Consider the following 26,232-nt stretch of genomic DNA (forward strand, 5'->3'; position numbering starts at 1 on the left):
TCCCAGTGGATCTCCCCAACCCAGGAATCAATCCGGGGTCTCCTGCATTGCAGGCGGATTCTTTACCAGCTGAATTACCAAGGAAGCCCCAGGACCATCGTTAGTATCTTACAAACTATAATCATGGAAAAAGAAACCTTTCCCTTCAATATGTTCATTTCAAGCTCTTTTAATGGCAATTGAATAGTTTTAGAGAAAACATCAAATTACTTGAGTCCAAGTTGCCCAGAAGTTCATAGCTTCTTATTTGATATACCCTGCCTTTCTTCTGATTATTTCTGTATTCGTCTGAAAGGCCCACTATCTTAGTAAATTAGAAACTCTTTAATGAAGAATCCTTATCTAATTCATCTTTCTAGTACATGGCTGAATAAATATTTTTTATTATTTAAGATTTTTATTTAAAATTTTAAGAATTTTTCATCCTTTCTCATATTAATTCAGCAGTTACTATGTACATAATCATGGATTAGGTGCTGCCCATTGTAAAAGAAATTGAATAGGTATTGAAAATGTCTGCCTTTGAGGAGACAGATGGAAAGAAGAAGGTAAGGCTAAGAGAAAATGAGTTGGGATAAGATGTTTAGATGAAATGGAATGTGGTTTCATCTATATTCTCGTTTGAAAAGAAATGATATCAAATGCCCAATTTCTAAGGAAAAAATCCATAATTTTAAGTCAACGCCATTATTTGAAAGTGTTTGAATCACACTTCTAATTGGCAGCAAGTTGATTTTTAGATGGAATTTTAACACAAGATAAATACGATGAAAACTCAAAGTCTTTCAAAGGAATCAGGATAATATACGAATTCAGATTGAGGTGATCAGCTTCAAAGGTTTCAATCCACCATACCTTGGCCACTTCTTCTTGGAAAGCCACGAGGTTCAAATGGGAGATGTTCACTAAGTCAGGCCCATACACCACTGTGATCATGCGATGTTCCAGGCGCCCAATGTTCCCCACATCCAGAAGTTCACGTAATTTAGGGTCCTGGATAATAAACAAAGATTGAAAACATTAGTCAGCTAGAGATCCCAACATGGCAGCATAATTTCAGAAGAATTAGAGCTAGAATGCCCCCAAAATAGTTTCCTTTTATTCTTTGATTTTTTTTTAATTTTAAAATTTTTATTGAAGTACAGTTGATTGACAATGTTGTGTTAGTTTCAGGTGTATAGTAAAGTGATTTGGTTTATATATATATATATATATACACACATATGTAAAGCTTCCCTATGTAATATAACATTTTGGAGAAGGAAATGGCAACCCACTCCAGTGTTCTTGCCTGGAGAATCCCAGGGATGGGGTGGGGCCTCGTGGGCTGCCGTCTCTGGGGTCGCACAGAGTCAGACACGACCAAAGCGACTTAGCAGCAGCAGCAGCAGCAGAGACAGAGAGGGAGAGGGCAATGGCACCCCACTCCAGTACTCTTGCCTGGAAAGTCCCATGGATGGAGCGGACTGGTAGGCTGCAGTCCATGGGGTCGCAAAGAGTCGGACATGACTGAGCGACTTCACTTTCACTTTTCACTTTCATGCATTGGAGAAGGAAATGGCAACCCACTCCATGTTCTTGCCTGGAGAATTCCAGGGACAGAGGAGCCTGATGGGCTACAGTCCATGGGTTGCAAACAGTCAGACATGACTGAGTGACTAACACTTTCACTTTTCATATGTATATATTCTTTTCCAGATTTTTTCCCCTCATACATTATTACAGAATATCTAGTGTGTATATGTTAATCCCAAGCTCCTAATTTATTCTTCCTCCCTCCTTTCTTCTTTGGTAACCATGTTTGTTTTCTATGACTGCGTTGTAAATAGGTTTATTTGTATCATATTTTTAGATTCCACATATAGCAATATCATATGATATTTGTCTTTCTCTGTGTGGCTTACTTCACTTAGTATGATACTCTCAGGACAAAGTTGCCTTTTATTCTTAATAGAAATTGGTATGACTTGAAGTCTCTCACCACAGAAAGGTCCAGAGAGGTGAAACAATTTGCCCAAAGGTTGTGGAGAAAGGATTTCTGGATCAAGATTTATGATCCTCATGGTCTCATGGTAAGTGAAAGAAGTCAGAAAGAGAAAGACAAATACCGCATGATATCACTTAGCTGTAATCTATAAGTTCTGAAGTCATAGTAACAGAGATTATAGAGTGGTGGTTACCAGGAACTGGAGGATGGGAAAAAATGGGAAGATGTTGGTCAAAGGGTATAAATTTCCAGATATAAGGTGTGAACATCTATTGTCCAGCATGTGACTATAATTAATATTGATAATGTTATATTACATACTTGAAAAATAGGAGGGGAGTAGATCTTAAATGCTCTTACCAGAAGAAAAGAAGTGATAATTATGTGAGGTGATGGAGGTGTTAGCTAACACTCTGCTGGTAACCATTTTGCAACATATGAGTGTAACAAACCAACATGCTGTACACCTAAGCTTCCACAAGGTGATGTCAGTTATATCTCAATAGAACTGGAAGGAAGACCTCTGCAGTCAAGGTCATTCTGTCATTCAGTAACACATTTTTATGTGTCACAATTCTCCCTCGATTTCCTCCAATCAACCCATGAATTGAAATGCAAAAATCTCATCCCTCTCCTCATGGACACATTTTAAATGAAAAAGGTGGTTCTGGCGGAATCAAAGCACAGCAATGCCATCTAGGGCTGGGTCAGGAAACTAGCTGAGGGCGCAGCGCGGGCCGCCTCCAGCATCAGCAATGGAGAAAGCACGGCTGTGAGACGCAACAAGATGCCAGCACAGGCGACTGCTGCTGTTCAGCTGCTCAGTCTTGCCTGACTTTTTGTGACCCCATGGACTGCAGCACACCAGGCTTCCCTGTCCTTCACCATCTCCTGGAGCTTGCTCAAACTCATGATGCCAGCCAACCATCTCGACCTCTGTTATCTCCTTCTCCTCCTGTCTTCTATCTTTCCAAGCATCAGGGTCTTTTCTAGTGAGTCGGTTCTTCATATGAGGTGACCAAAGTATTGGAGTTTCAGCTTCAGCATCAGTCCTTCCACTAAACACCCAGGACCGATCTCCTTTAGGATGGACTGGTTGGATCTCCTTGCAGTCCAAGGGACTCTCAAGAGTCTTCTCCAACACCACAGTTCAAAAGCATCAATTCTTCGGTTCTCAGGCTACTTGATGGTCCAACTCTCACTTCCATAAATGAGATGGACTTTTGTTAGCAAAGTAATGTCTCTGCTTTTTAGTACTCTCTCTAGGTTTGTCACAGCTTTTCTTCCAAGGAGCAAGTGTCTTTTGATTTCATGGCTTCAGTCACCATCTGCAGTGATTTTGGAGCCCCCCAAAATAAAGTCTGTCACTGTTTCCATTGTTTCCCCTTCTATTTGCCATGAAGTGATGGGACTGGATGCCATGGTCTTAGTTTTCTGAATGTTGAGTTTTAAGCCAGCTTTTTCAATCTTTTTTTTCACTTTCATCAAGAGGCTCTTTAGTTCCTCTTTGCTTTCTGTCATAAGGGTAGTATCATCTGCATATCTGAGATTAGTGATATTTCCCCTGGCAATCTTGATTCCAGCTTCTACATATCCAGCCCGGCATTTTGCATGATGTATTCTGAGTATACATTAAATAAGCAGTGTGACAATACACAGCCTTGACGTACTCCTTTCCCAACTCGGAACCAGTCCGTTGTTCCATGTCCAGTTCTAATTGTTGCTTCATGACCTGCATACAGGTTTCTCAGGAGGCAGGTGAGGTGGTCTGGTATTTCCAACTCTTTAAGAATTTTCCACAGCTTGTTGTGATCCATATAGTCAAAGGCTTTAGTATACAGTCAGTGAAGCAGAAGTAGATGTTTTTTCTGGAATTCTCTTGCTTCTTCTATGATCCAATGGATGTTGGCAATTCGATCTCTGGTTCCTCTGCTTTTTCTAAATCCAGCTCAAACAACTGGAAATTCTTGACTCACATACTGTTGAATCTTAGCTTGGAGAATTTTGAGCATTACTTTGCTAGCATGTGAAATGAATGCAATTGTGCAGCAGTTTGAACATTCTTTGGCATTGCCCTTCTTTGGAGTTGAAACGAAAACTGACATTTTCTAGTCCTGTGGCCCCTGCTGAGTTTTCCAAATTTGCTGGCATACTGAGTGCAGCACTTTAACAGTATCATCTTTTAGGATTTGAAATAGCTCAGCTGGAATTTCATCACCTCCACTAGCTTTGTTCTTAGTGATATTTCCTAAGGTCCACTTGACTTCACACTCCAGGATGTCTGGCTCTAGGTGAGTGATCAGACCATTATGCTTATATTGGTCATTAAGATCTTTTCTGTATAGTTCTTCTGTGTATTCTTGCTACCCCTTCTTAATATCTTCTGCTTCTGTTAGGTCCATACCATTTCTGTCCTTTATTATGCCCATCTTTGTATGAAACGTTCCCTTGGTATCTCTATTCTAGCCTCACAAATACTGGGATTTGGACATAGAGAAATTCTGCAGTCTTTGCAGAGCAGATGTTCTTTAGGAAATCAGAAGCATGTATCTTTTGAAGACCTAGACCTGCTGGGAAAAGGATGTTTCCAAAGTTTCTGAATTCATAATAAAATCTACCCTAGTGCTCTGTTGGTTTGGCTGAATTTATTTTCCTTCCATAAGACAGGTCCTGAAGACAATGAGAGGGTCATGCAGAAAATTAGCCTCAAATGAATCACTTAGCAAATTTGCAGCCAGCTTCTGAGCAAGGAATAACTTACATTCTTATTTATTTAGCTACATGCTGGATCAACACAGCTTAATGACTTAGGCTGGTTATTCTGATCTCCCTTCTGAGGTTTTTATACACAGCACCCTTGTAAAGAAATAGAGAACTATAAAAACAAACAAACAAACAAAAAAGAAGAAAGCAATATCTTTCCAGGTGAGTTATTTTATTTGGTGACATTAATTCTCCCTTTACTTAATAAACTTTCTCCTCTGTTTGGCTGCATGAAGAGGAACCCTTTCAGGTAATTTAGGAAGAGAGAAAATTTCATTTCAAAGCTGCACTCAATATAATAGAAACTTCAGTTTGACTAACACGTTGATAATTTATCAAGAACATCAGGTCTTTGTGAAAGATCAAACGCTATCACAAAAACATAATTTGCATGACCTAGAAAAGGAAAGGAATACAGTAAAAAAAATGCTAAACAAACAAACCTAGCAAAACGGGAAATTTTTATCACTTTACCATTAATGTAAGATTAAGGAAAAATGTTCAGAAAGAATGAACTTTTTCTGAAGGCTGATTAAAGAATGATACCAGCTGTTCTGTGAAACAATTAACTGCGTCCAGGTTTTGAACACCACTGAGGCGAGGTTCAGAGAGAAAGCACATTGATCAGTACTTAAATTGTTTTGTGTGTACTTGAAGAAAATCATAATCCTCAGAAACCACCTGAAACTTGTAATTATAAATCTCTAGTGATTGTAGCGTTCATTGATATCCTTATTTCTACATTGAATGGGACAATTTGGGGAAATGAAAGGGCTCTGACTTTGTACCGTTCCTTCCTTTCAGTGAGAGCCACGTGATCTATCCTCTGGCTCTTTTCTCTCTCAAGTATTTTCTCTTCCTTCTATACACTTTCCTGCCTGATTCACATGTCCATTAAAAATACTTTGGCCCACTTATTAAATCAATAGTTGAATATTGATTAAATCAATCAATAGTTGATTCATGGATTCATTAGAATTTCCCTTGAGAAATAGGCAAGTAGAAAGCATCCAAAGAATGTGCCCAGAATAGAAAATAATTCTGGAAAGACTTCTAGAATTCCCACTCTCTCTAACAATACTGTTAGGTACAGAATTTATAAGAAAGATGACTCTGTGGAATTTCCATTAAGTTTTCCCACTAATGACTGTTCATACATATTTTTAAAAGCTATTGGTTTTATGTAACTAAAATTTTGTAATGAAGTATTTAGAAGTGATATCTAGGATTGCAAGGATAATGCAGGCTGGCAAATGACAGTGATGATTGAATATGAGGGGTAGTTATTTGAGGATTTATTATTATATCTCTATGTATCTGAGATGAAAGTGAAAGTTGCTCAGTCATGTATGACTTTTTGTAACCCCATGGACTATACAGTCCATGGAATTCTCCAGGCCAGAATTCTGGAGTGGGTAGCCATTCCCTTCTCCAGGGGATCTTCCCAACCCAGGGATAGAACCCAGGTCTCCTATATTGCAGGCAGATTCTTTACCAGCTGAGCCACCAGGGAAGCCAGTTAACAATTATACAATAAATGAAAAGAAGATTATTGAGCATGAACTGGAGAAGCAAGACATTTGGAACTATTTTTTCAAGGGAAACCTCACTAGTTTAGAGTCATGTAGTTCTGAAAGTAAACAGAGAAATCATTTAAATATATAAGAAGCAACTTTCTAATACCCTTTCTTGGTGATGGATCAGAATTTTTAAACTGTATCTTTCTTTTCCATCCTTAATGATTTTATTTCTCTTTAAAACTGACCCTTTTCTTCATCTATTTCATTTTTATCAACACCAAACTTGATTATATTAGAAATGCCTTCCTGAAGACATGACTTCACTTTTCTTTTCCCCTAAACTCTAAAAGTTTTCTCATTCTGAACACAACAGCTCAATCCGATGTGGTGGCTTCAAGCCTCATTCTTCATTCCTGAGCAGATTGATATGTGAAGGGTATTTTCGAAAAAGATATTGATCCTTTCAAGTACCAAAAGTTGCCCTCTATTGTTTTCCGCAGAGGAAATCCTAGGAGAGTAGGCAAAAGAGGGAAATTATCTGGAAGAATAAAGATCAAAGGCATCCAGTGTTTGCAGAAACTTCTAAGTGGAACAGCCTGAAAGTAAACGTGTCTAGGGAGTTCCTGGCACCAGTGGCTAGAACTTGGCGTTTTCACTGCCCGGCCAGTTTCAGTCCCTGGTTTGGGAACAAAGATCCGCATAGCACAGCCAACAAACAAATAAACAAAAACAAACAAAAAATAAAATAAGCATGTCTAAACTATGGTTGCCTCTGGGGGACTGTTTCTCAGATCTGGGGACATGAGTGGCTGCATTTCAAAAACAAACAAAATAAAACTATGCTGTAACAATAACAAAAATCTACAGACAATTTGCATAAAACCCCTCCCCAGAACCTATTCTACTAAGGAAATTTATATCTTGCTTCTCATTGATGGAATCTCCTGACCAGTTTTCAGAAAAGGATTTACCTACATGGGTTACTACGAGATTCAGACATATTTCTTAGTTTCTGAAATGATAAACATTCTTTGCAATTTTTACAAAGAAAAAAACATGCTATCTCCACAACTCTATAAAAATATTAAATTTCTCTGTTGCAGAGCCTGAAAGAGTATAGCTCAGAAAAAAATCAGGTGAGGTGAACTTGGAATTTCTAGTTTCAGGAATCTGTCACTCAGGCCTACTCTCCCCAGAGAAGAGCCCTCATGATGTCTCCACAGCTGGAATTAGCCAGACCAACAAAGACTCCTGGCAGTTAAATGTACTTTTAAAGTTAAGTGCTGGATCATCTCTGTTGCCATAAAAGTTACAAAATAGAGACTGTCTGACTAAATAAACTCATTTTCTCTCAATCATCAGGATTCATGATTAAATTACTTCAGTTCTACTGCAAAGAAAGCTAAACTGCTCAGATTAATGATTCCCATTTCCAGGTAAAAGGCAACTGAAAAAGTCAAGACTAGTCTACACCTGAGATAGTGTGTGTTACTATAATTATATCATTCAACATGGTTGAAATGAATAAAAGAGAACATCACAAGCTAAAGGATGATTTTTAAAACAGTCAAATTCCAGTTTCAACATTCATTCTTTGATTTATATGACTTTTAAAGAAAAACTATTTGTAGTTCAGATATTCACAAAATAAAAAATCTTTTCAATACCTTTAGATTTCATTTTGACACAAGAAAACATTCTTGGTGCAGAAAACATACCTCACTCATTTTTTATCCCCATAAAATACATCTTGACTGGATGTTAGGCTTATGGAGGCAATTTACATATTAGGCTAATTTCATTCCTATCACTTAATACAGCGTTTTCAATCCGAATTACAGTTAAATGGATGTAACTTTAATTCATCATTTACATAAAAGCCAGGTATGTAAAAGTCTATTAAAACTCAGTACAGCAATCAGAAATGAAAGAGATAGATTAATTATTAAACTAAAATGACGTTAGTATGTTTATGCTTTATTTAACTCTGTTGTGAAAGAAAGATATAAACTTATGCTGAGGATGGTTTTCCATAAAAGTCATGAATTTAATTTTTGACTTTTGGAAAATAAAAAAAATAGATGAATGAATCAAATGTCATGAGGAATACCATTCTCTTCTTCAGGATGTACCAGTAGTTTTTAGCTCACACAGCCAGCAAGCCTTTTTGGATAAACACTCACCACGTGCATGGACTGAACACCAAAATGCCGAGCCCTGAACACCCCCCTCCACAGAGGGGAAGACTTGGAGTACGTGCGAGCTGTGCGTGCACGCCAAGTTGCTTCAGTGTGGTTGACTCTGCAACCTTATGGACTGTAGACCCCCAGGCTCCTCTGTCCCTAGGATTCTCCAGGAAAGAATACTGGAGTGGGTTGCCATGCCCTCCTCCAGGGGATCTTCCCGACCCAGGGATCGAATCTGCATCTCTTATGTCTCCTGCATTGGCAGGTGGGTTCTTTACCCCTACTACCACCTGGGAAGCCCAGGTGGATGTTGTTTATCCATTTTTTCCTGTAAGTGACAATGGGGGAGCTTGAATATTTTCAGCTTTTCTTTTAGATGGAAGGAAGAGTTAGGTGAGAATAGACTGACTATAGCAAAGAAAAGTGACTATCAGCAAATACTAGAAAGAAAAAGAGCGGTACCAACCTTCTTATCTTACAGAGGCATTATCATTATCATAGCTTGTTTGGGTATAGTGGTGATGAAGTTGCATACAATCTCCACCGCACATGGGAGACTTCCATGTACGAGTAAAGAAATCTTTCAGTGGTGAAGAGAAAGTTTAGTTGGCCCGGCTATGCATATCCATCCAAAATAAAGTGCCTTGAAGATGCCAGATATTATTTTATTGAGCTAAAGACTAACAAACTGTTGAAATATAAATATAAATACAATTTGATGGAGTTGGTATAAAAATTGAGCAAATAGTTCAGATGGCAGAACAAACTTAAATAAACTGGCATCCATTCAAGTCATGTTTTGTAGTGATATTTTAGGCAGCTCCTTAAAATATAAAATAATCCAAATGTGAAATTAAAATAGGAAAGAAATATGGTCTAATGGCGCCTCTTGTCTTGTTCAGAAAGAATGGAAGCTAAACAGCGAAGTTCAATCATTATTAGCACAATCATCTTTCAGTTCAGTTCAGTTCAGCCGCTCAGTCGTGTCGGACTCTTTGCGACCCCATGAACTGCAGCACGCCAGGCCTGCCTGTCAATCATCTTTATGGAATGTCAAATGCATGAAATATATAGCAGTTGTTTTTTTTTCGAAAAGTCAGTGGGAAAAGTAGTCAGTTTCCTCCACCACATCTAGTCAGTATTTGTCAAACTGAAAAATTCTAAAGTATAGACAGCTTGTCATTCATTCCTCAAACTCTCCCCGTGGCCTTCTTTGACACATGCAGCCACCACCTAACTCTCAGCTAAATTCATATGCACAGTCATTTCCACTCCAATGCATGAAGAGCCACACGTCCTGAGGGCTCGTGGTCTGTGCAAATCAGGCAATTAGCCCTCGTATCTTCCTTCCTGTTTAAAATCCACCATAGAAAGGTGACATGTAGTCCCCTTCAGCTTTGTGTGTGTGAGCTGCTTCTGGGTAAGTTTCAATATCACTGTGCCCAAGTTTTAGAATAATGAGCCCTGTTTGTTAAAAGAATGCAGATAATGTTTACTAAGTTGTCTCTAGGCCGTGAGTCCTTTATTGGTTAGATTTTTTTTTTTTCCTATTTTGTTGTGGGATCTGCCTCCTTATTTGACACAGTTAGAGGGCACCCACGGGGTTTCTGAAACCTCAGAACATAAGTTTAAATTAAGCATATAAAAAAAGAAGGTCCAAAAATTCCCTACTAATGACAAACACAAACAATGCTCCCTTTGCCATTTCTGGAAAATCTGAGTGCTTAGCATAGATGCTAAGGACTTCTGACAGTTGGAGGGAGACTGTGGAAATTGTATCCTGTTTCACTGACTGAGTTTTGAGTAAGCCAGTTAAAAGTAATGCAACTTCTTGAGTTTTCTTAACCCTTCTGTGATTCAGTTTCTTTGTTACAGGAATAAATGAATAATTATACGTTAAGTGCTCAGGGCAGCACATAACAAGAAATCAATACTTGAAAAAGAAATCAATAGCCTGAAAATGAAATACAATATGGGGGCATCTACTGGATAATTTAATTTCTTAAGGGCACCAGAACATGTTAAACAAAGGTAGAAGCTGTAAATATATGCATGTAAACATAAATATATGTCTTTCTTGGTAAGTCACAAAGTAGATAAATATATGTAAATATTTATAAATATTTAGTTACAAATATATATATTTATATATATGTTTATTTATAAATATATATATTTATTTATCTACTTTGTGACTTACCAAGAAAAACATATATTTATATTTACATGCATATATTTACAGCTTCTACCTATATTTTAAACACACACACACTTAACTTTTATATTTTCCTTAACTTGCTCTTCCACAAGAAGCATAATTTAAAGAGTGCTAAAAGACACTTCTACAACTATTATGTTTCTGACTCCTATGTTTAAGCAGCTTCGACTTATTTTTTCTGAGCTTCAGCTTAATTTTCACTCATATGCTTGATGATGATGCCTACTCACCTTAAAGCATTAGTGTGGTGATCAAAATTAAATCTGCAACTGTACTGTGTCACATGTAAAGAAATAATTCATATATTTCTTGTGATGACTGACATAATAAACTTAAGTATCACATGAAAAATAGCAGTGAAAAGACTGTAAGCTGCTTACCTCCTTATCTCTCCTTATTAAAATTATAGAGAAATAGGAAGCTCAGGGGCTGCCCAGGTGCCACTAATGCAGGAGACGTAAGGGACACAGGTTCCATCCCTGGGCTGGGAAGATCCCCTGAGGAGGGCATGGCAACCCACTCCAGTGTTCCTGCCTGGAGAATCCCACGGACAGAGGAGCCTGGCAGGCTACAGTCCATAGCGTAGCACAGAGTCAGACATGACTGAAGCAACTTAGCATGCACACAAAGAAGTTTATAGGAGAGAAATTTTCCTGTCAATGTGTTATAGGAAACTGAAGGAGTTTGAAGTGAATTGGATAATTTATCTAGAACCCAAATATATTGAGTTGGCCAAAATGTTTATTCAGATTTTTCCATAGCACCTTATAGAAAAACGCAAATGAACTTTTTGGCCAATCCAATAGATGGAATATGTGTTTATTAAAGATTCTAAAAATATTTCAAATTTTCAGATTTATATCCTAGTTTTACTCATATCTCTTTTCTTTTCCATTATTCTAGATAAATTAACTATATTCCATAATGAATAGAGATCAATAATGTATTATTAATTCAGGAACATAGAGCTATAAAGCTCTTTATAATTCAAAGTCTGGAGGAGGTCTGATGCCTACTTTTACAAGAAATAACTAGTAGCATCTAAACAAGTCCTGTATTAAATATGCCTTTTTATGCACATGCTTCTCTTTGAAAGTAAGAAAATGTTTTCTAAAGCTCTTTGCTATCCATCCTTCAAAATAACCCAACATTTTACCTGAAGCCCAAAGTTGTCATCTCTAAGACCAGAACTTTCAATGAGAAAACAATTATCTTGAGAGTTATTTGAATGTTTCTAGTCAGTAATATTAGGCAGGTCAATAATATCTCCATGCCATTATGATATCACCAAGATTGTTAGTACATTTCTAAACAGGAATGAAACGAGAATTCAATGAGTTTGAAGCTCTCAAAACTTTACAAAAATTGTACAAAAAAGCAATTAAGTATTCCCAGGACATTATTAGCCAATTCTTTGCATTTTACTTGTCCACTTGCACTCAGTTTTTAAAAATTAATTAATTTATTTTAATTGGAGGCTAATTACTTTACAATGTTGTAGTGGTTTTGCATACATTGACATGAATCAGCCACGGGTGTACATGTGTCCCCCATCCTGAACCCCCCTCTCACCTTCCTCCCCATCCCATCGCTCAGGGTCATCCCAGTGCACCGGCCCTGAGCACCCTGTCTCATGCATCGAACTTGGACTGGCGATCTATTTCACATATGGTAATATACATGTTTCAATGCTATTCTCTCAAATCATCCCTCCCTCGCCTTACCCCAGAGTCCAAAAGTCTGTCCTTTACGTCTGTGTCTCTTTTGCTGTCTCGCTTATAGCATCATCATTACCATCTTTCTCAAACCCGGGTCTCCTGAATTCTAGGCAGACACTTTAACCTCTGAGCCACCAGGGAAGCCCATCTAAAGTCCATATATATACATTAATATACTGTATTGGTGTTTTGCTTTCTGACTTACTTCATTCTGTATAATAGGCTCCAGTTTCATCCACCTCATTAGAACTGATTCAAATGCATTCTTTTTAATGGTTGAGTAATAGTCCATTGTGTATATGTACTACAGCTTTCTTATCCATTTGTCTGCAGATGGACATCTAGGTTGCTTCCATGTCCTAGCTATTGTAAACAGTGCTGCGATGAACATTGGGGTACACGTGTCTCTTTCAATTCTGGTTTCCTTGGAGTGAATGCCCAGCAGGCGGGACTGCTGGGTTGTATGGCAGATATATTTTCAGTTTTTAAACAAATCTCCACACTTCTCTCCATAGTGGCTGTACTAGTTTGCATTCCCACCAACAGTGTAAGAGAGTTCCCTTTTCTCCACACCCTCTCCAGCATTTATTGTTTGTAGACTTTTTGATAGCAGCCATTCTGACTGGAGTGAGATGATACCTCATTGTGGTTTTGATTTGCATTTCTCTGATAATGAGTGATGTTGAGCATCTTTTCATGTATTTGTTAGCCATCTGTATGTCTTCCTTGGAGAAATGTCTGTTCAGTTCTTTGACCTATTTTTTGATTGGCTCGTTTATTTTTCTTGTATTGAGCTGCATGAACTGCTTGTATATTTGTGAGATTCTTTGTTGGTTGCTTCATTTGGTATTATTATCTCCCACTCTGAAGGCTGTCTTTTCACCTTGTTTATAATTTCCTTCATTGTGCAAAAGTGTTTAAGTTCAATTAGGTCCCATTTGTTTATTTTTGCTTTTATTTCCATTACTCTGGGAGGTGGGTCATAGAGGATCTTGCTGTGATTTATGTCAGAGAGTGTTTCGCCTATGTTTTCCTCTAAGAGTTTTATAGTTTCTGGTCTTACATTTAGATTTTTAATACATTTTGAGTTTCTTTTTATGTATGGTGTTAGAAAGTGTTCATTTCATTCTTTTACAGGTGGTTGACCAGTTTTACCAGCAGCGTTTGATCACTTTTAAAGTCATTTACTTTAACTTTGTTCTCAAATATCACTTACCCTCTTTTTCATCTTTTCTGCTCCTTCCCACTCTTTTCAGTCATCTTTTCTCTTCTCTATCAAAGTAGGCCCTGGGGGATTTTTTAAATCCTTTGGAAACTGGCAAACTAAATGTTTTGACATCATCTTAAGAAGATTAACATTTAATGCATGGACTGTTTTAGAATGAATTTTAAAGTAACCCAGTTTCATATCAAGAGAAACCATCCTATTGTCAAGGATTAGCTCAAATTATTCCACTTCTTGAGTTCTCTAATTAATTCATTCAAATATTTGCTTTATGATTAATTCATAGCAAACTGACTTGGGGGCTCAAAAATAGAGCAGTATATAAAATGGAATCAAGAGGATTGATTCACGCACTTTCCTTTTTTTTTTTTCTTTAATGATTCCCATTCACTATTTTTCGTGCAAAGTATGCTTCAGACAATACTGGAAGATTTCTTCAGTTTCATTTCAGTCCAGTGATTTCCTAGCATTGTTGGCAAATTTCAACAATTAAGGACAAAAATAGATTACACTGAACCATGAATAGGGTGGGCTTCCAGGTGCTGCTAGTGGTAAAGAACCCGCCGGCCAATGCAGGAGACAAGAGATGCTTGTTCAATCCCCGGGTGGGGAAGATCCCCTGGAGTAGGGCATGGCAACCCACTCCAGTATTCTTGCCTGGAGAATTCCACGGAGGAGCCAGGTGGGCTACAGTCCATAGGGTCAGAAAGAGTGGACACAACAGAAACAACACACACGCATGCGGAAATCGGTCGCCTCTCATGGTATGCTGGTACATGTTTAAGGGTTTCAAAGGTAAAAAAGAAACAAAAACAAAAACAAAACCCAAGCAAGCAAACAAGAAGAAAGCTCCCACAGCCCTGTGGGGGCCACAGTTGTGGCATTTCCTGCTTTTCATAGTGCGAATACTATCACCACAGCAAATGCGAGCTGCCTGAATAACATCACTGAAGTCAGACGTGGAAAGAGATGTACAGCAGCACGCTATTATATAATATTTCACTGCACAGATATAAGAGCTACAGATAGCCTCAAGATCACAGATAATCACAAAATACAACACAATACATAGAAAGCAATGTTTTGAGCATTTATTACCTTTGTTTTTAATATAATTTCTTTGCTTGTAAATTCATCTTTTTGAATTTATGATAATGGCTATGTTTAATAACCAGTAACAAATTTAGGTCTGGGGGGAGTAGATGGTACGGTCATGAACTGGGTTTTTAATACGCCAGTCTGAGGTGCCTTGGAGATCATTCCTCCTTGTGAAGGAATCTGATTGCCAGAGTCCTCTCTACCAGAGAATGGCTACAGAAAGAAAGCCCCTGACTTCAGGTTTACCCTGGATTAGATCCTAAATACAGCAAAACAACCTGCAGAGCAAGATGTCAAATGGATTTGTTACTTTCTCCTCTTCCATGGATTTCAGGTCATTGTTCTTTAACCTGTCAAATATATATTTTTTCCTTTGGTTCATATCATTAAAAGCATTTTATATTTATCAAAATGTAGCCTAAGGAAGCCAAATGAAGTATATACATTTAAAGAACAATTTTTAAATGGCTTAAAGAGAGGTGACACATTTTGAATAGGTCTCCCCGCAAGACAGATGTTAACAAAGATTTCTCTGCATTGTTACATTTAGTTAGTGGAAGTAGATGATTGAATTATAAGGCACTTTATCAAACATACTGATTTCTAAGCCCATTATATTTTAAGAGGGTCATTTTGAATACTGATTTAGAATAAACAAAGCATCTTCAAAGTGTGATATATTAGATATTTATGTAACTATAACAAAAGAACTATGAATTAGTGTCTTTATTATGAATTTGATTTTACAAAATCCAAGTGATTTGCAAAACTCTTAAGTAATTTAGTGGTATTTCAAGTCAACATATAAAACAAAAATCACTTAAGCACATAGAATGGAATTTTATGCAGCATTTAGAAGTCATATTTATGATTCAATATTATATGTAAGAGCAACTCTAAGAAGTTATACACATGATATTAATAATGATCTCTGTTCATTTCCAAGGCAAACCATTCAATATCAGGGATTTTCAAGTCTATGCCCTGACTAGTAACGCTTAAGAAGCTGAAGTTGAATGGTTGTATGAAGACCTACAAGACATTCTAGAACTAACACCCAAAATAGATGTCCTTTTCATTATAGGAGACTGGAATGCAAAAGTAGGAAGTCAAGAAACACCTGGAGTAACAGGCAAATTTGGCCTTGGAATACAGAACGAAGCAGGGCAAAGACTAATAGAGTTCTGACAAGAGAATGCACTGGTCATAGTAAACACCCTCTTTCGACAACACAAGAGAAGATTCTACACATGGACATCACCAGATGGTCAACACTGAATTCAGATTGATTATATCTTTTGCAGCCAAAGATGGAGAAGCTCTATACAGTCAGCAAAAACAAGACCAGGAGCTAACTGTGGCTCAGATCATCACTTCCTTATTGCAAAATTCAGACTGAAATTGAAGAAAGTGGAGAAAACCACTATACCATTCAGGTATGACCTAAATCGAATCCCTTATGACTATACAGTGGAAGTGAGAAATAGATTGAAGGGACTAGATCTGATGGACAGAGTGCCTGATGAACTACGAATGGAAGTTTGTGACATTGTACAGGAGACAGGGAACAAGACCATCCCCAAGAAAAAGAAATGCAAAAAGGCAAAATGGCTGTCTGAGGAGGCCTTACAAGTAGCTTTGAACAGAAAGGAAGAGGAAAGCAAAGGAAAAAAGGAAAGATATACCCATTTGAATGCAGAGTTCCAAAGGATAACAAGGAGAGATAAGAAAGCCTTCCTCACTGATCAATGCAAAGAAATAGAGGAAAATAATAGAATGGGAAAGACTAGAGATCTCTTCAAGAAAATTAGAGATACCAAGGGAACATTTCATGCAAAGATGGGCTCGATAAAGGACAGCAATGGTAGGGACCTAACAAAAGAAGAAGATATTAAGAAAAGGTGGCAAGAATACACAGGAGAACTGTACAAAAAAGATCTTCATGGCCCAGATAATCACGATGGTGTGATCACTCACCTAGAGCCAGACATCCTGGAATGTGAAGTTGAGTGGGCCTTAGGAAGCATCACTACGAACAAAGCTAGTGAAGGTGATGGAATTCCAGTTGACCTATTTCAAGTCCTGAAACATGATGCTGTGAAAGTGCTGCACTCAATATGCCAACAATTTTGGAAAACTCAGCAGTGGCCACAGGAATGGAAAAGGTCAGTTTTCATTCCAATCCCAAAGAAAAGCAAAGCCAAAGATTGCTCAAACTACCACACAATTGCATTCATCTCACATGCTAGTAAAGTGATGCTTAAAATTCTACAAGCCGGGCTTCAGCAATATGTGAACCATGAACTTCCAGATGTTTAAGCTGGTTTTAGAAAAGGCAGAGGAATCAGAGATCAAATTGCCAACATCTGCTGGATCATCAAAAAAGCAAGAGAGTTCCAGAAAAACATCTATTTCTGCTTTATTGACTATGCCAAAGCCTTTGACTGTGTGGATCACAATAAACTGTGGAAAATTCTGAAAGAGATAGGACTACCAGACCACCTGACTTGCCTCTTGAGAAATTTGTATGCAGGTCAGGAAGCAACAGTTAGAACCGGACATGGAACAACAGACTGTTTCCAAATAGGAAAAGGAGTACATCAAGGCTGTATATTGTTGCCATACTTATTTAACTTGTATCCAGAGTACATCATGAGAAATGCTGGGCTGAAGGAAGCACAAGCTGGAATCAAGATTGCCAGGAGAAATCTCAGTCACCTCAGATATGCAGATGACACCACCCTTATGGCAGAAAATGAAGAGGAACTAAAGAGCCTCTTGATGAAAGTGAAAGAGGAGAGTGAAGAAGTTGGCTTAAAGCTCAACATTCAGAAAACTAAGATCATGGCATCTGGTCCCATCACTTCATGGCAAATAGATGGGGAAACAGTGGAAACAGTGGCTGACTTTATTTTTCTGGGATCCAAAATCACTGCAGATGGTAATTGCAGCCATGAAATTAGAAGACACTTACTCCTTGGAAGGCAAGTTATGACCAACCTAGACAGCATATTAAAAAGCAGAGACATTACTTTACCTAGAAAGGTCCATCTAATCAAGGCTATGGTTTCTCCAGTGAGAGTTGGACCATAAAGAAAGCCGAGCACAGAAGAATTGATGCTTTTGAACTGTGGTGTTGGAGAAGACTCTTGAGAGTCCCTTGGACTTCAAGGAGATCCAACCAGTCATTCTAAAGGAGATCATTTCCGGATGTTCTTGGAAGGACTGATGTTGAAGCTGAAACTCCAATACTTTGGCCACCTGATGTGAAGAGCTGACTAATTTGAAAAAACCCTGATGCTAGGAAAGATTGATGTCAGGAGGAGAAGGGGACGACAGAGGAAGAGATGGTTGGAAGGCATCACCGACTCAATGGACATGGGTTTGAGTGAACTCTGGGAGTTGGTGATGGACAGGGAGGCCTGGCATGCTGTGGTTCATGGGGTTGCAAAGAGTCGGACATGACTGAGTGACTGAACTGAACTGAACTGATTGAGTTGGCCAAGAAGTTTGTCTGGGCTTTTCCATCATGTGTTACAGAAAAACTCTAATGAACTTTTTGGCAAACCCAGTATTAGCAGTGCTCAGGCCTACATTGTGAGATGCTATTTTTTTCAAATGAAAATAAGTTTTGAATGTGAAGATGTTGCATACTCATAAAATGTCAACTAATTCAGAAAAGGGTAATGAAACTACATTAACTGTAAATTCCACCAGCCTGAAGCAACCACTAAAAATACGTCGGAAAGCACCTTTCTAGATCAGTGTTGCCTGATAGAACTTTCTGTGTTGACGGCACTCTTATGTGTCTCTGCTGTCCAGTAGGGTTGCATTAGCCACAATTAGTATTCAAGTACTGAATACTTGGGGCTTCCCTGGTGGTCAGGAAAGAACCTGCCTGCAATGCAGGAAACCTGGGTTGAATCCCTGGGTTTGGAAGATGCCCAGGAAAAGCATATGGGAACTCACTCTAGAATTCTTGCCTGGACAATTCTAGAATTCCTGCATTGCATGTTGGCTCTTTATCAGTGAGCCACTGAGGAAGTGACCCCACAATATTCCATTATATAAATATACCATGATTTATTTAGTATGTCTTTCATCACTGGATAGGTTTTACTTTTATAAGCAATACTTTAACAAACATCTTTGTATCTACATTATCATGTACTTGACTGAAGATCTGCTTGAGGTAGGGTCACGGGTATCTGCAATACATGATCTGTACTGTGAGGCATATTGCTAGGTGCCCTCTAAAGTTTTTACTAGTTTATAACTCCATAAATGCCTGATGAGGTCTCAAACACGGGTTGTTGGCAATTTCATCTTTGATAGTTTACTGGAAGAAAGATAATATATTGTTATTTTGTTTTTAAAATTATTTGTGAGGATAAGTATCTATCTATGTATTGGCTATTCAGATGTCTTTTATAGTATGAACTGTTTGTCCAGGCTGTTATCTCATTCTAGTAGGATATTTCTCTTTCTGGTTAATTTATAAGAAGATTTTGCTTTTATTGACACTTTGCCTGGTATATATGTTGCAATATTTTTTTTCCAAATGTGCCATTTGTCATAAATGCTTGTCATGATGCATTTTTCCTTGATAGAAAATTTTCAGATTCTGATATTCATATCTTTCAGTCTTTTCATTTATTTTCTGATATATTGTCATGTGTGATATTACAGAAATAATCAGTTTATAAGAATTTATTTTTTCTCTATCCTTTCTGTAATTTGAAAATGTTTACAAGAATCATGCATTCTTAATACATTACTGTAATAACAAGAAAAATAAAATGAGGAAAACGCTTTTTAAAAAAACTAAAAATCAAGTTTTCTTTTAAATGGGAACTTGTGCTACCATTTTCTTTTCCATTGATAGATGGGGATTCACAAATGTTAGACTTTGTAAGAGAATCTTATGCTATTGACTGAAGGTTACATATTAGTATAGAAGGGAGCAGTCTGTGAGCATACATTCTGAATTTCCCCTTTGAGGTTATTGCAATACCCATAGGGTTGCTTAATGAATACAGCTAATGTTCCTGAAGTCAGTACCCAAATGTCATCATTGTTGAATATACTTCTAGAAGTCCTTGAAATGGCTCTGCAATAATCATGCTCTAATACCTGAGTACTTGAAATATATACATGTATGCACATACACAGCTTTTAAGCATTAGATGGGATGCTGAAAAAAAATACTTGATAGTGGTCATTTTACATGACTGCTGTTTTTCCTATGTGTGTGGCACACAGCTTTATCATGTTCAGGAGAGATTACAAATTCAACATAGTATTGGACATAACTTGAAGACCTTTAAACATCTTTTTTCTTTTAGAGAAATAAAGAGACTCATATTTAGATATTTAATACATGCAGTAGAGCCAATATTCACAGTTTCAAGCTTCATTGCTTTATGGTTAAAAAGAAAGCAAATAGAATGGCCTTGCAGGCACCCACCTCACATCCAGATTCACTTCTACTTCTCTGTGAAGCCCTAACCTGTCTGGCTGACATACTTGAATGCACCATCCATGTAGGACCCTCACGTTCTTCCTGGAAGGTCTTTGACAGAAGGTAACTTTCTCCAGATCATCTCAGAAAATGCCCTTTGTTCAGAAGGAAGGGTGGCTTTTTCATTAATTGAGTTGGTAGTTTCCTTTTTGCATAATGAAGCTTTGCCATGAAGGGGCTTAAAGCTCACAGGGTGGGCTATGGGGGTCCACAGATGCTGAGATCCAGCTGTAACTGGGGCAGAAAGGTCAGTGGTAACCTGCAGAGCTGCGGCATTCAGTGGGTCCGTGATAACCCAGGGCACTCAGGGAACACAGGGTGCTCCATGTAATGCCTCCAGGATCTACAAGCAGAGGGTGATGGTTCTCCTCCAACTCTAGAACTCCGCTTGGTCATAGTAGAGGACAGGGCTCTTGGCTACGGAAAATAAGGCCATGAGGAGACAGGACCTGGAATGTACAGGGTACTGGGTTGAGGAGGGTCAGCTAGCTTTGGTCTACACACCACCTTTTCTCTACTGTGCCCATCCAGTGAGCAACAAAGATGAGGCCTTCTGGTCAGCCTTCTTCAAAACTGCTTTTTGTATCTTTATATCACAGAATCCCAGGAAAACGGTGAATATTTACTTCTGGTGACCGTTAGTATAAGAACTGATTCACCTATGTACAAATCAATATTCTGAGAGCTTTAATCACAAAAATGCTTTTTTGAGGTATTCTTTCAGTTGTACTCTCTCCATTAATTTAACAAACTTTATGCTTCTATTTTCCTTCCCTATACGTTTGTTGTTCAGTCACTCAGTCATGTCCAACTCTTTGCAACCCCAGGGACTGCAGCTCCCCAGGCTTCCCTTCCTTCACCATCTCCCGGAGTTTGCTCTGTATTAGTGCTATGTTAGTATCACGGCATACTCTTTGCTCTCAAGATTCTGATAATCAGGTAGAGGAGAAATGTACATAGACGCTTAGCGTGTAATGGGAGAAATGTTTTGGGAGCACTAAAGAAGGCCACCGACTATATTTAAGGAAGTTAAAACCAGCTTTAAAGCTGGTTGGTTTATCTTCTTTTTAAATTAATTTTTACTGGAGTACAGTCACTTTACACTGTCGCATTCATTTCTATTGTTCAGCTAAGTGAATCAACTGTATACACACACCCCTCCCTTTGGACTTCTGTCCATCCAGGTCACTACAGCACATTGAGTAGCGTCCCCTTGCTGTACAGTCTGTTCTCAGATCTATTTTATCCGTAGTAGTGTATATGTGTCAATCCCAATCCCCCAACTCCTCCCATCCCCACTATTTCTCCCCTGGTATCCATATATTTGTTCTCTACATCAGTGTCTCTAATTGTGCTTTGCAAATCAGATCATGTATGCCATTTTTTTCTAGATTCCACATGTATAAAGCTGGTTGGTTTATCAACAGAAAAAAAGTTGTCTCAAGACTATAGCTCTTAAGAGTTTGCAGACACATGAATAATGCTAAGGAACTGTTCTGAAAACACCAGTAGAAATACTTGGAATGCTGATCAAAGGGTCAGTGCTTTCTGCACACCCAGCCAATAAAACTCCTTAAGCTGTGTTTGACCAATAAAATTACTTCCAGTTCATGTTATTAGCTTTCACGGTAATCCTAGTCCTCATTAAAAAGTTGTTTTTATAGCTTCTACAAGTGAAAAATATATGGAAATCATGTTTTTAGGAATTGAGGAACTCATAATTTTATTATTAAAATAAAGCCTTAATAGAGGCTTCTAACATTATCAGATAGACAACAAGGTAACTTGATGTGAATGAAATGAGTACATGGAACTCTTTCTTTATTTCATAACTAATAGCTCAAGAAGATAGAGTCTGATGAGGCCATCTTGCATACATATTCTAACCTTTAAAACACAAGGGCTTTTACTTTAAAATAAAATTATGCACTAATACACAGCTTCACACACACACACACACACACACACAAATATATATATGTACTTCCCTATTCCACCATCAGTTCAGTTCAGTCATTCAGTCATGTCCGACTCTTTGCGACCCCATGAATTGCAGCATGCCAGGCCTCCCTGTTCATCACCAACTCCCAGAGTTCACTCAAACTCATGTCCATCAAGTCAGTGATGCCAACCAGCCATCTCATTCTCTGTCGTCCACTTCTCCTCCTGCCCCTAAACCTTCCAAGTGTCAGTCTTTTCCAATGAATCAACACTTCGCATGAGGTGTCCAATGTACTGGAGTGTCAGCTTTAGTATAAGTCCTTCAAAAGAAATCCCAGGACTGATCTCCTTTAGAATGGACTGGTTGGATATTCTTGCAGTCCAAGGGACTCTCAAGAGTCTTCTCCAACACCACAGTTCAAAAGCATCAATTCTTCAGCGCTCAGCTTTCTTCATAGTCCAACTCTCACATCCGTACATGACCACCAGAAAAACCATAGCTTTGACTAGATGGACCTTTGTTGGCAAAGTAATGTCTCTGCTTTTTAATATGCTATCTAGGTCAGTCATAACTTTCCTTCCAAGGAGCAAGCATCTTTTAATTTCATGGCTGCAAATACCATCTGCAGTGATTTTGGAGTCCCCCAAAATAAAGCCTGACACTGTTTCCACTGTTTCCACATCTAATTTCCATGAAGTGATGGGACCAGATGCCATGAACTTCGTTTTCTGAATGTTGAGCTTTAAGCCAACTTTTTCACTCTCCACTTTCACTTTCATCAAGAGGATTTTTAGTTCCTCTTCACTTTCTGCCATAAGGGTGGTGTCATCTGCATATCTCAGGTTATTGATATTTCTCCTGGCAATCTTGATTCCAGCTTGTGCTTCTTCCAGCCCAGTGATTCTCATGATGTACTCTGCATATATGTTAAATAAGCAGGGAGACAATATACAGCCTTGACATACTCCTTTTCCTATTTGGAACCAGTCTGTTGTTCCATGTCCAGTTCTAACTTGCTTCCTGACCTTCGTACAGGTTTCTCAAGAATATAGAGGGTTATATTCTGCCATAGCCCTCTATAAATTAAAATAAAGTAAAAATTTAGGTATAAATTCCCTCAGTGATATGGAACATAGACTGATTTTTCTATAAAGCTTAAAAATATGATATATTTCTTAGATGCTTATAGTTTAGCTTTCATTTAAGGTTTTTTCTTTTTTGGTTGTCAAATTTCTTAAATTAAAATACAGTATTTTAAAATGAAACTTATTATCATGCTCATAATGAAGTTGTACCTAAAACTTACACTATATTAAAAAATATTAACTCAAAATAACTCAGAGATCTAAATGTAAAATCACTAAATCCAAAATCACTGCAGATGGTGACTGCAGCCATGAATTTAAAAGACACTTGCTTCTTGGAAAAAAAGCTATGATCAACCTAGGCAGCATACTAAAAAGCAGAGACATTACTTTGCCAACAAAGGTTCATCCAGTCCAAGCTATGGTCTTTCCAGTATTCATGTATGGATGTGAGAGTTGGACTATAAAGAATGCTCAGTGCCAAAGAATTGATGCTTTTGAACTGTGGTGTTGGAAAAGACTCTTGAGAGTCCCAAGGAGATCCAACCAGTCCATCTTAAAGGAAATTAGTCCTGAATATTCATTGGAAAGATTGATGCTGTAGCTGAAACTCCAATACTTTGGCCACCTGATGTGAAGAACTGACTCACTGGAAAAGACTCAGTGAGTCTGGGAAAGACTGAAGGCAGGAGGAGAAGGGGAGGACAGAGGATGAGATGGTTGGATGGCATCACCAACTCAATGGACATGAGTTTGAGTAAGCTGTAGTAGTTGGTGATGGACAAAGAAGCCTAGTGTGCTGCAGTCCATGGGTTCGCAAAGAGCTGGACATTGCTGAGTGACTGAACTGGACTGAAATGTAAAAGATAAAGCTACAAAAATCTTAGAAGAAAAATCTATGTAATCCTTGATTCAGCTCTGGTTTCTTAGACACTGAGAGCACAAGCAACAAAAGAAAAAAGAGATAATTTGGATTTCATCAGAACTGAAAACTTTGTGCTTCAAAGAGCACCATAAAAGTAAAAAGTGATAGATGGAGAGAAAATATTTGTAAATTCTATATGATAAGAAATTTAATAGATACACTGCTGGGGCCATGGAAAATCCTGCAGTCACTGAAAATAGCTTTGCAGTTCCTCAAGTTGCTAAACATAACATGATCATGTGATCCTGCAATTCCACTCCTATGTAGTCATCCAAGTGAAATAAAAACATGTACAAACAAAATCTTGTACATGAAAACTCATAGTAGCAACATTCAAAACAGCTAAGAAGTAGAAACAAAGTAAATGTCCATCTGCTGGTCTGTCTCCACAGTGAAATAGTATACTGCAATGAACAGCAACAAAGTATTTTACACAGCACAGTATGGGTGAATCTTGAAAATATTATGCTAAGCTAAAGAATCAGGTCATGAAAGACCATGTATTGTATGATTCTGTTTACATTAAATCTCTGCTGCTGCTAAGTTGCTTTAGTCGTGTCCGACTCTGTGCAACCCCATAGACGGCAGCCTACCAGGCTCCCCCGTCTCTGGGATTCTCCAGGCAAGAACACTGGAGTGGGTTGCCATTCCCTTCTCCAATGCATGAAAGTGAAAAGTGAAAGGGAAGTCGCTCAGTCGTGTCTGACTCTTAGCGACCCCATGGACTGTAGCCCATCAGGCTCCTCCGTGCATGGGATTTTCCAGGCAAGAGTACTGGAGTGGGATGCCATTGCCTTCTCTGACATTAAATCTCTAAAATAGTCAAATCTATAGTGAAAGAAAGTAGATTAATAATTATCAGGGTCTGGTTGGAGGCAGGAAAGGGTGCGATTGTTCATGAGCACAGGAAAGGGTGCAATTGTTCATGTTTTATAATGGTGAGAATATTCTTGGGGTGAATTAATTGGTGTGAGAATACAAATGTTCACCCAGGTGCCCCCTAAAGTATCTGTGTACCTCTACTATGCTGTGAAAAAATCGGCTCTATGTCTCAGACAGAAGACATGAGTAAAAATGGAATTTAGTGTTTTTGGAGAAGGCGTCAAAATATAGTTATTCTTGGTAACTGAAGAGTTTTCTTGGACTAATAGTGAATTGAAGGGAAAGAAGATGCTTAAAACAATGGAGGCTAACTAGGAAGATGCCCTGTGGTCAGCATTTATAACAACCACAGCTTTTTTTTAAAAATTAATTTATTTTATTTTTAAAATATAAATTTATTTATTTTAATTGAAGGCTAATTACTTTAGAATTTTAATGTATACTGTTAGCCTGGCTCAATGACAACTCCTTTAGGCTAATCCTCACCATTCCCACTTTTTCAAATGCTGAGGAGCTTCTAAACTGTCCATCTCCTCATTCTTAAGCTCTAAGCCACAGATAAAAATGCTCAAACTAGGACTAAATTCTTTGGGAAATATATAGTCACAGCCTATTGGGGGCAGGAGGAGAAGGGGAATACAGAGGATGAGATGGCTGGATGGCATCACTGAGTCGATGGACATGAGTCTCAGTGAACTCCGGGAGTTGGTGATGGACAGGGAGGCGTGGCGTGCTGCGATTCATGGGGTCGAAAAGAGTTGGACACGACTGAGCGACTGATCTGATCTGATCTGCTCTGATCTGATGTCTATCTACTGGGAATCTAATCCCCAGTAACTAACATTGTTTTTGTTCTACTGCCCAGCCTGCTCTGTAAATGAATGAAAAAATGCAAAAAAGTTGGAGGAAAAGAACACTTATCAACCAATAAAGTTTCTCTCATTGGGAAAGGAATCAGAGAAAGGTATTTAAATTTCCCTAAACTTAAAAGTCCTAGGAATGCTGAGGTCAGTTCTTTAGGGTATATTTAAAAGATTAGGGTATCTATTTATATTTCAAAACATTTTAGGAACAAATATACAGTTCACCACTCTTGTACAATTGATCAACAATTATGATTAAGTGAAAATTGAATTCATTCAAATATTTGAATCTTTAAATA

General features: G+C 38.1%; 1 protein-coding gene across 2 annotated transcripts in view; it reads right to left on the reverse strand.

The window, feature by feature from the left end:
• PLCB1 (phospholipase C beta 1) overlaps positions 1-26,232 on the reverse strand; it is an 863,757-nt gene that overhangs the window by 288,882 nt on the left and 548,643 nt on the right. For both annotated transcript variants that reach the window (XM_086335157.1, XM_086335158.1), the window contains exon 4: positions 856-993. In XM_086335157.1, the coding sequence (XP_086191283.1) occupies positions 856-993 (138 nt within the window). The remainder of the gene's footprint in view (positions 1-855; positions 994-26,232) is intronic.

The sequence above is a fragment of the Bos grunniens genome, chromosome 13 (assembly GCF_055505025.1).
Source record: "Bos grunniens cultivar Pamir isolate PY7600 chromosome 13, Bosgru_T2T1.0, whole genome shotgun sequence".
Taxonomy (NCBI): Eukaryota; Metazoa; Chordata; class Mammalia; order Artiodactyla; family Bovidae; genus Bos; species Bos grunniens.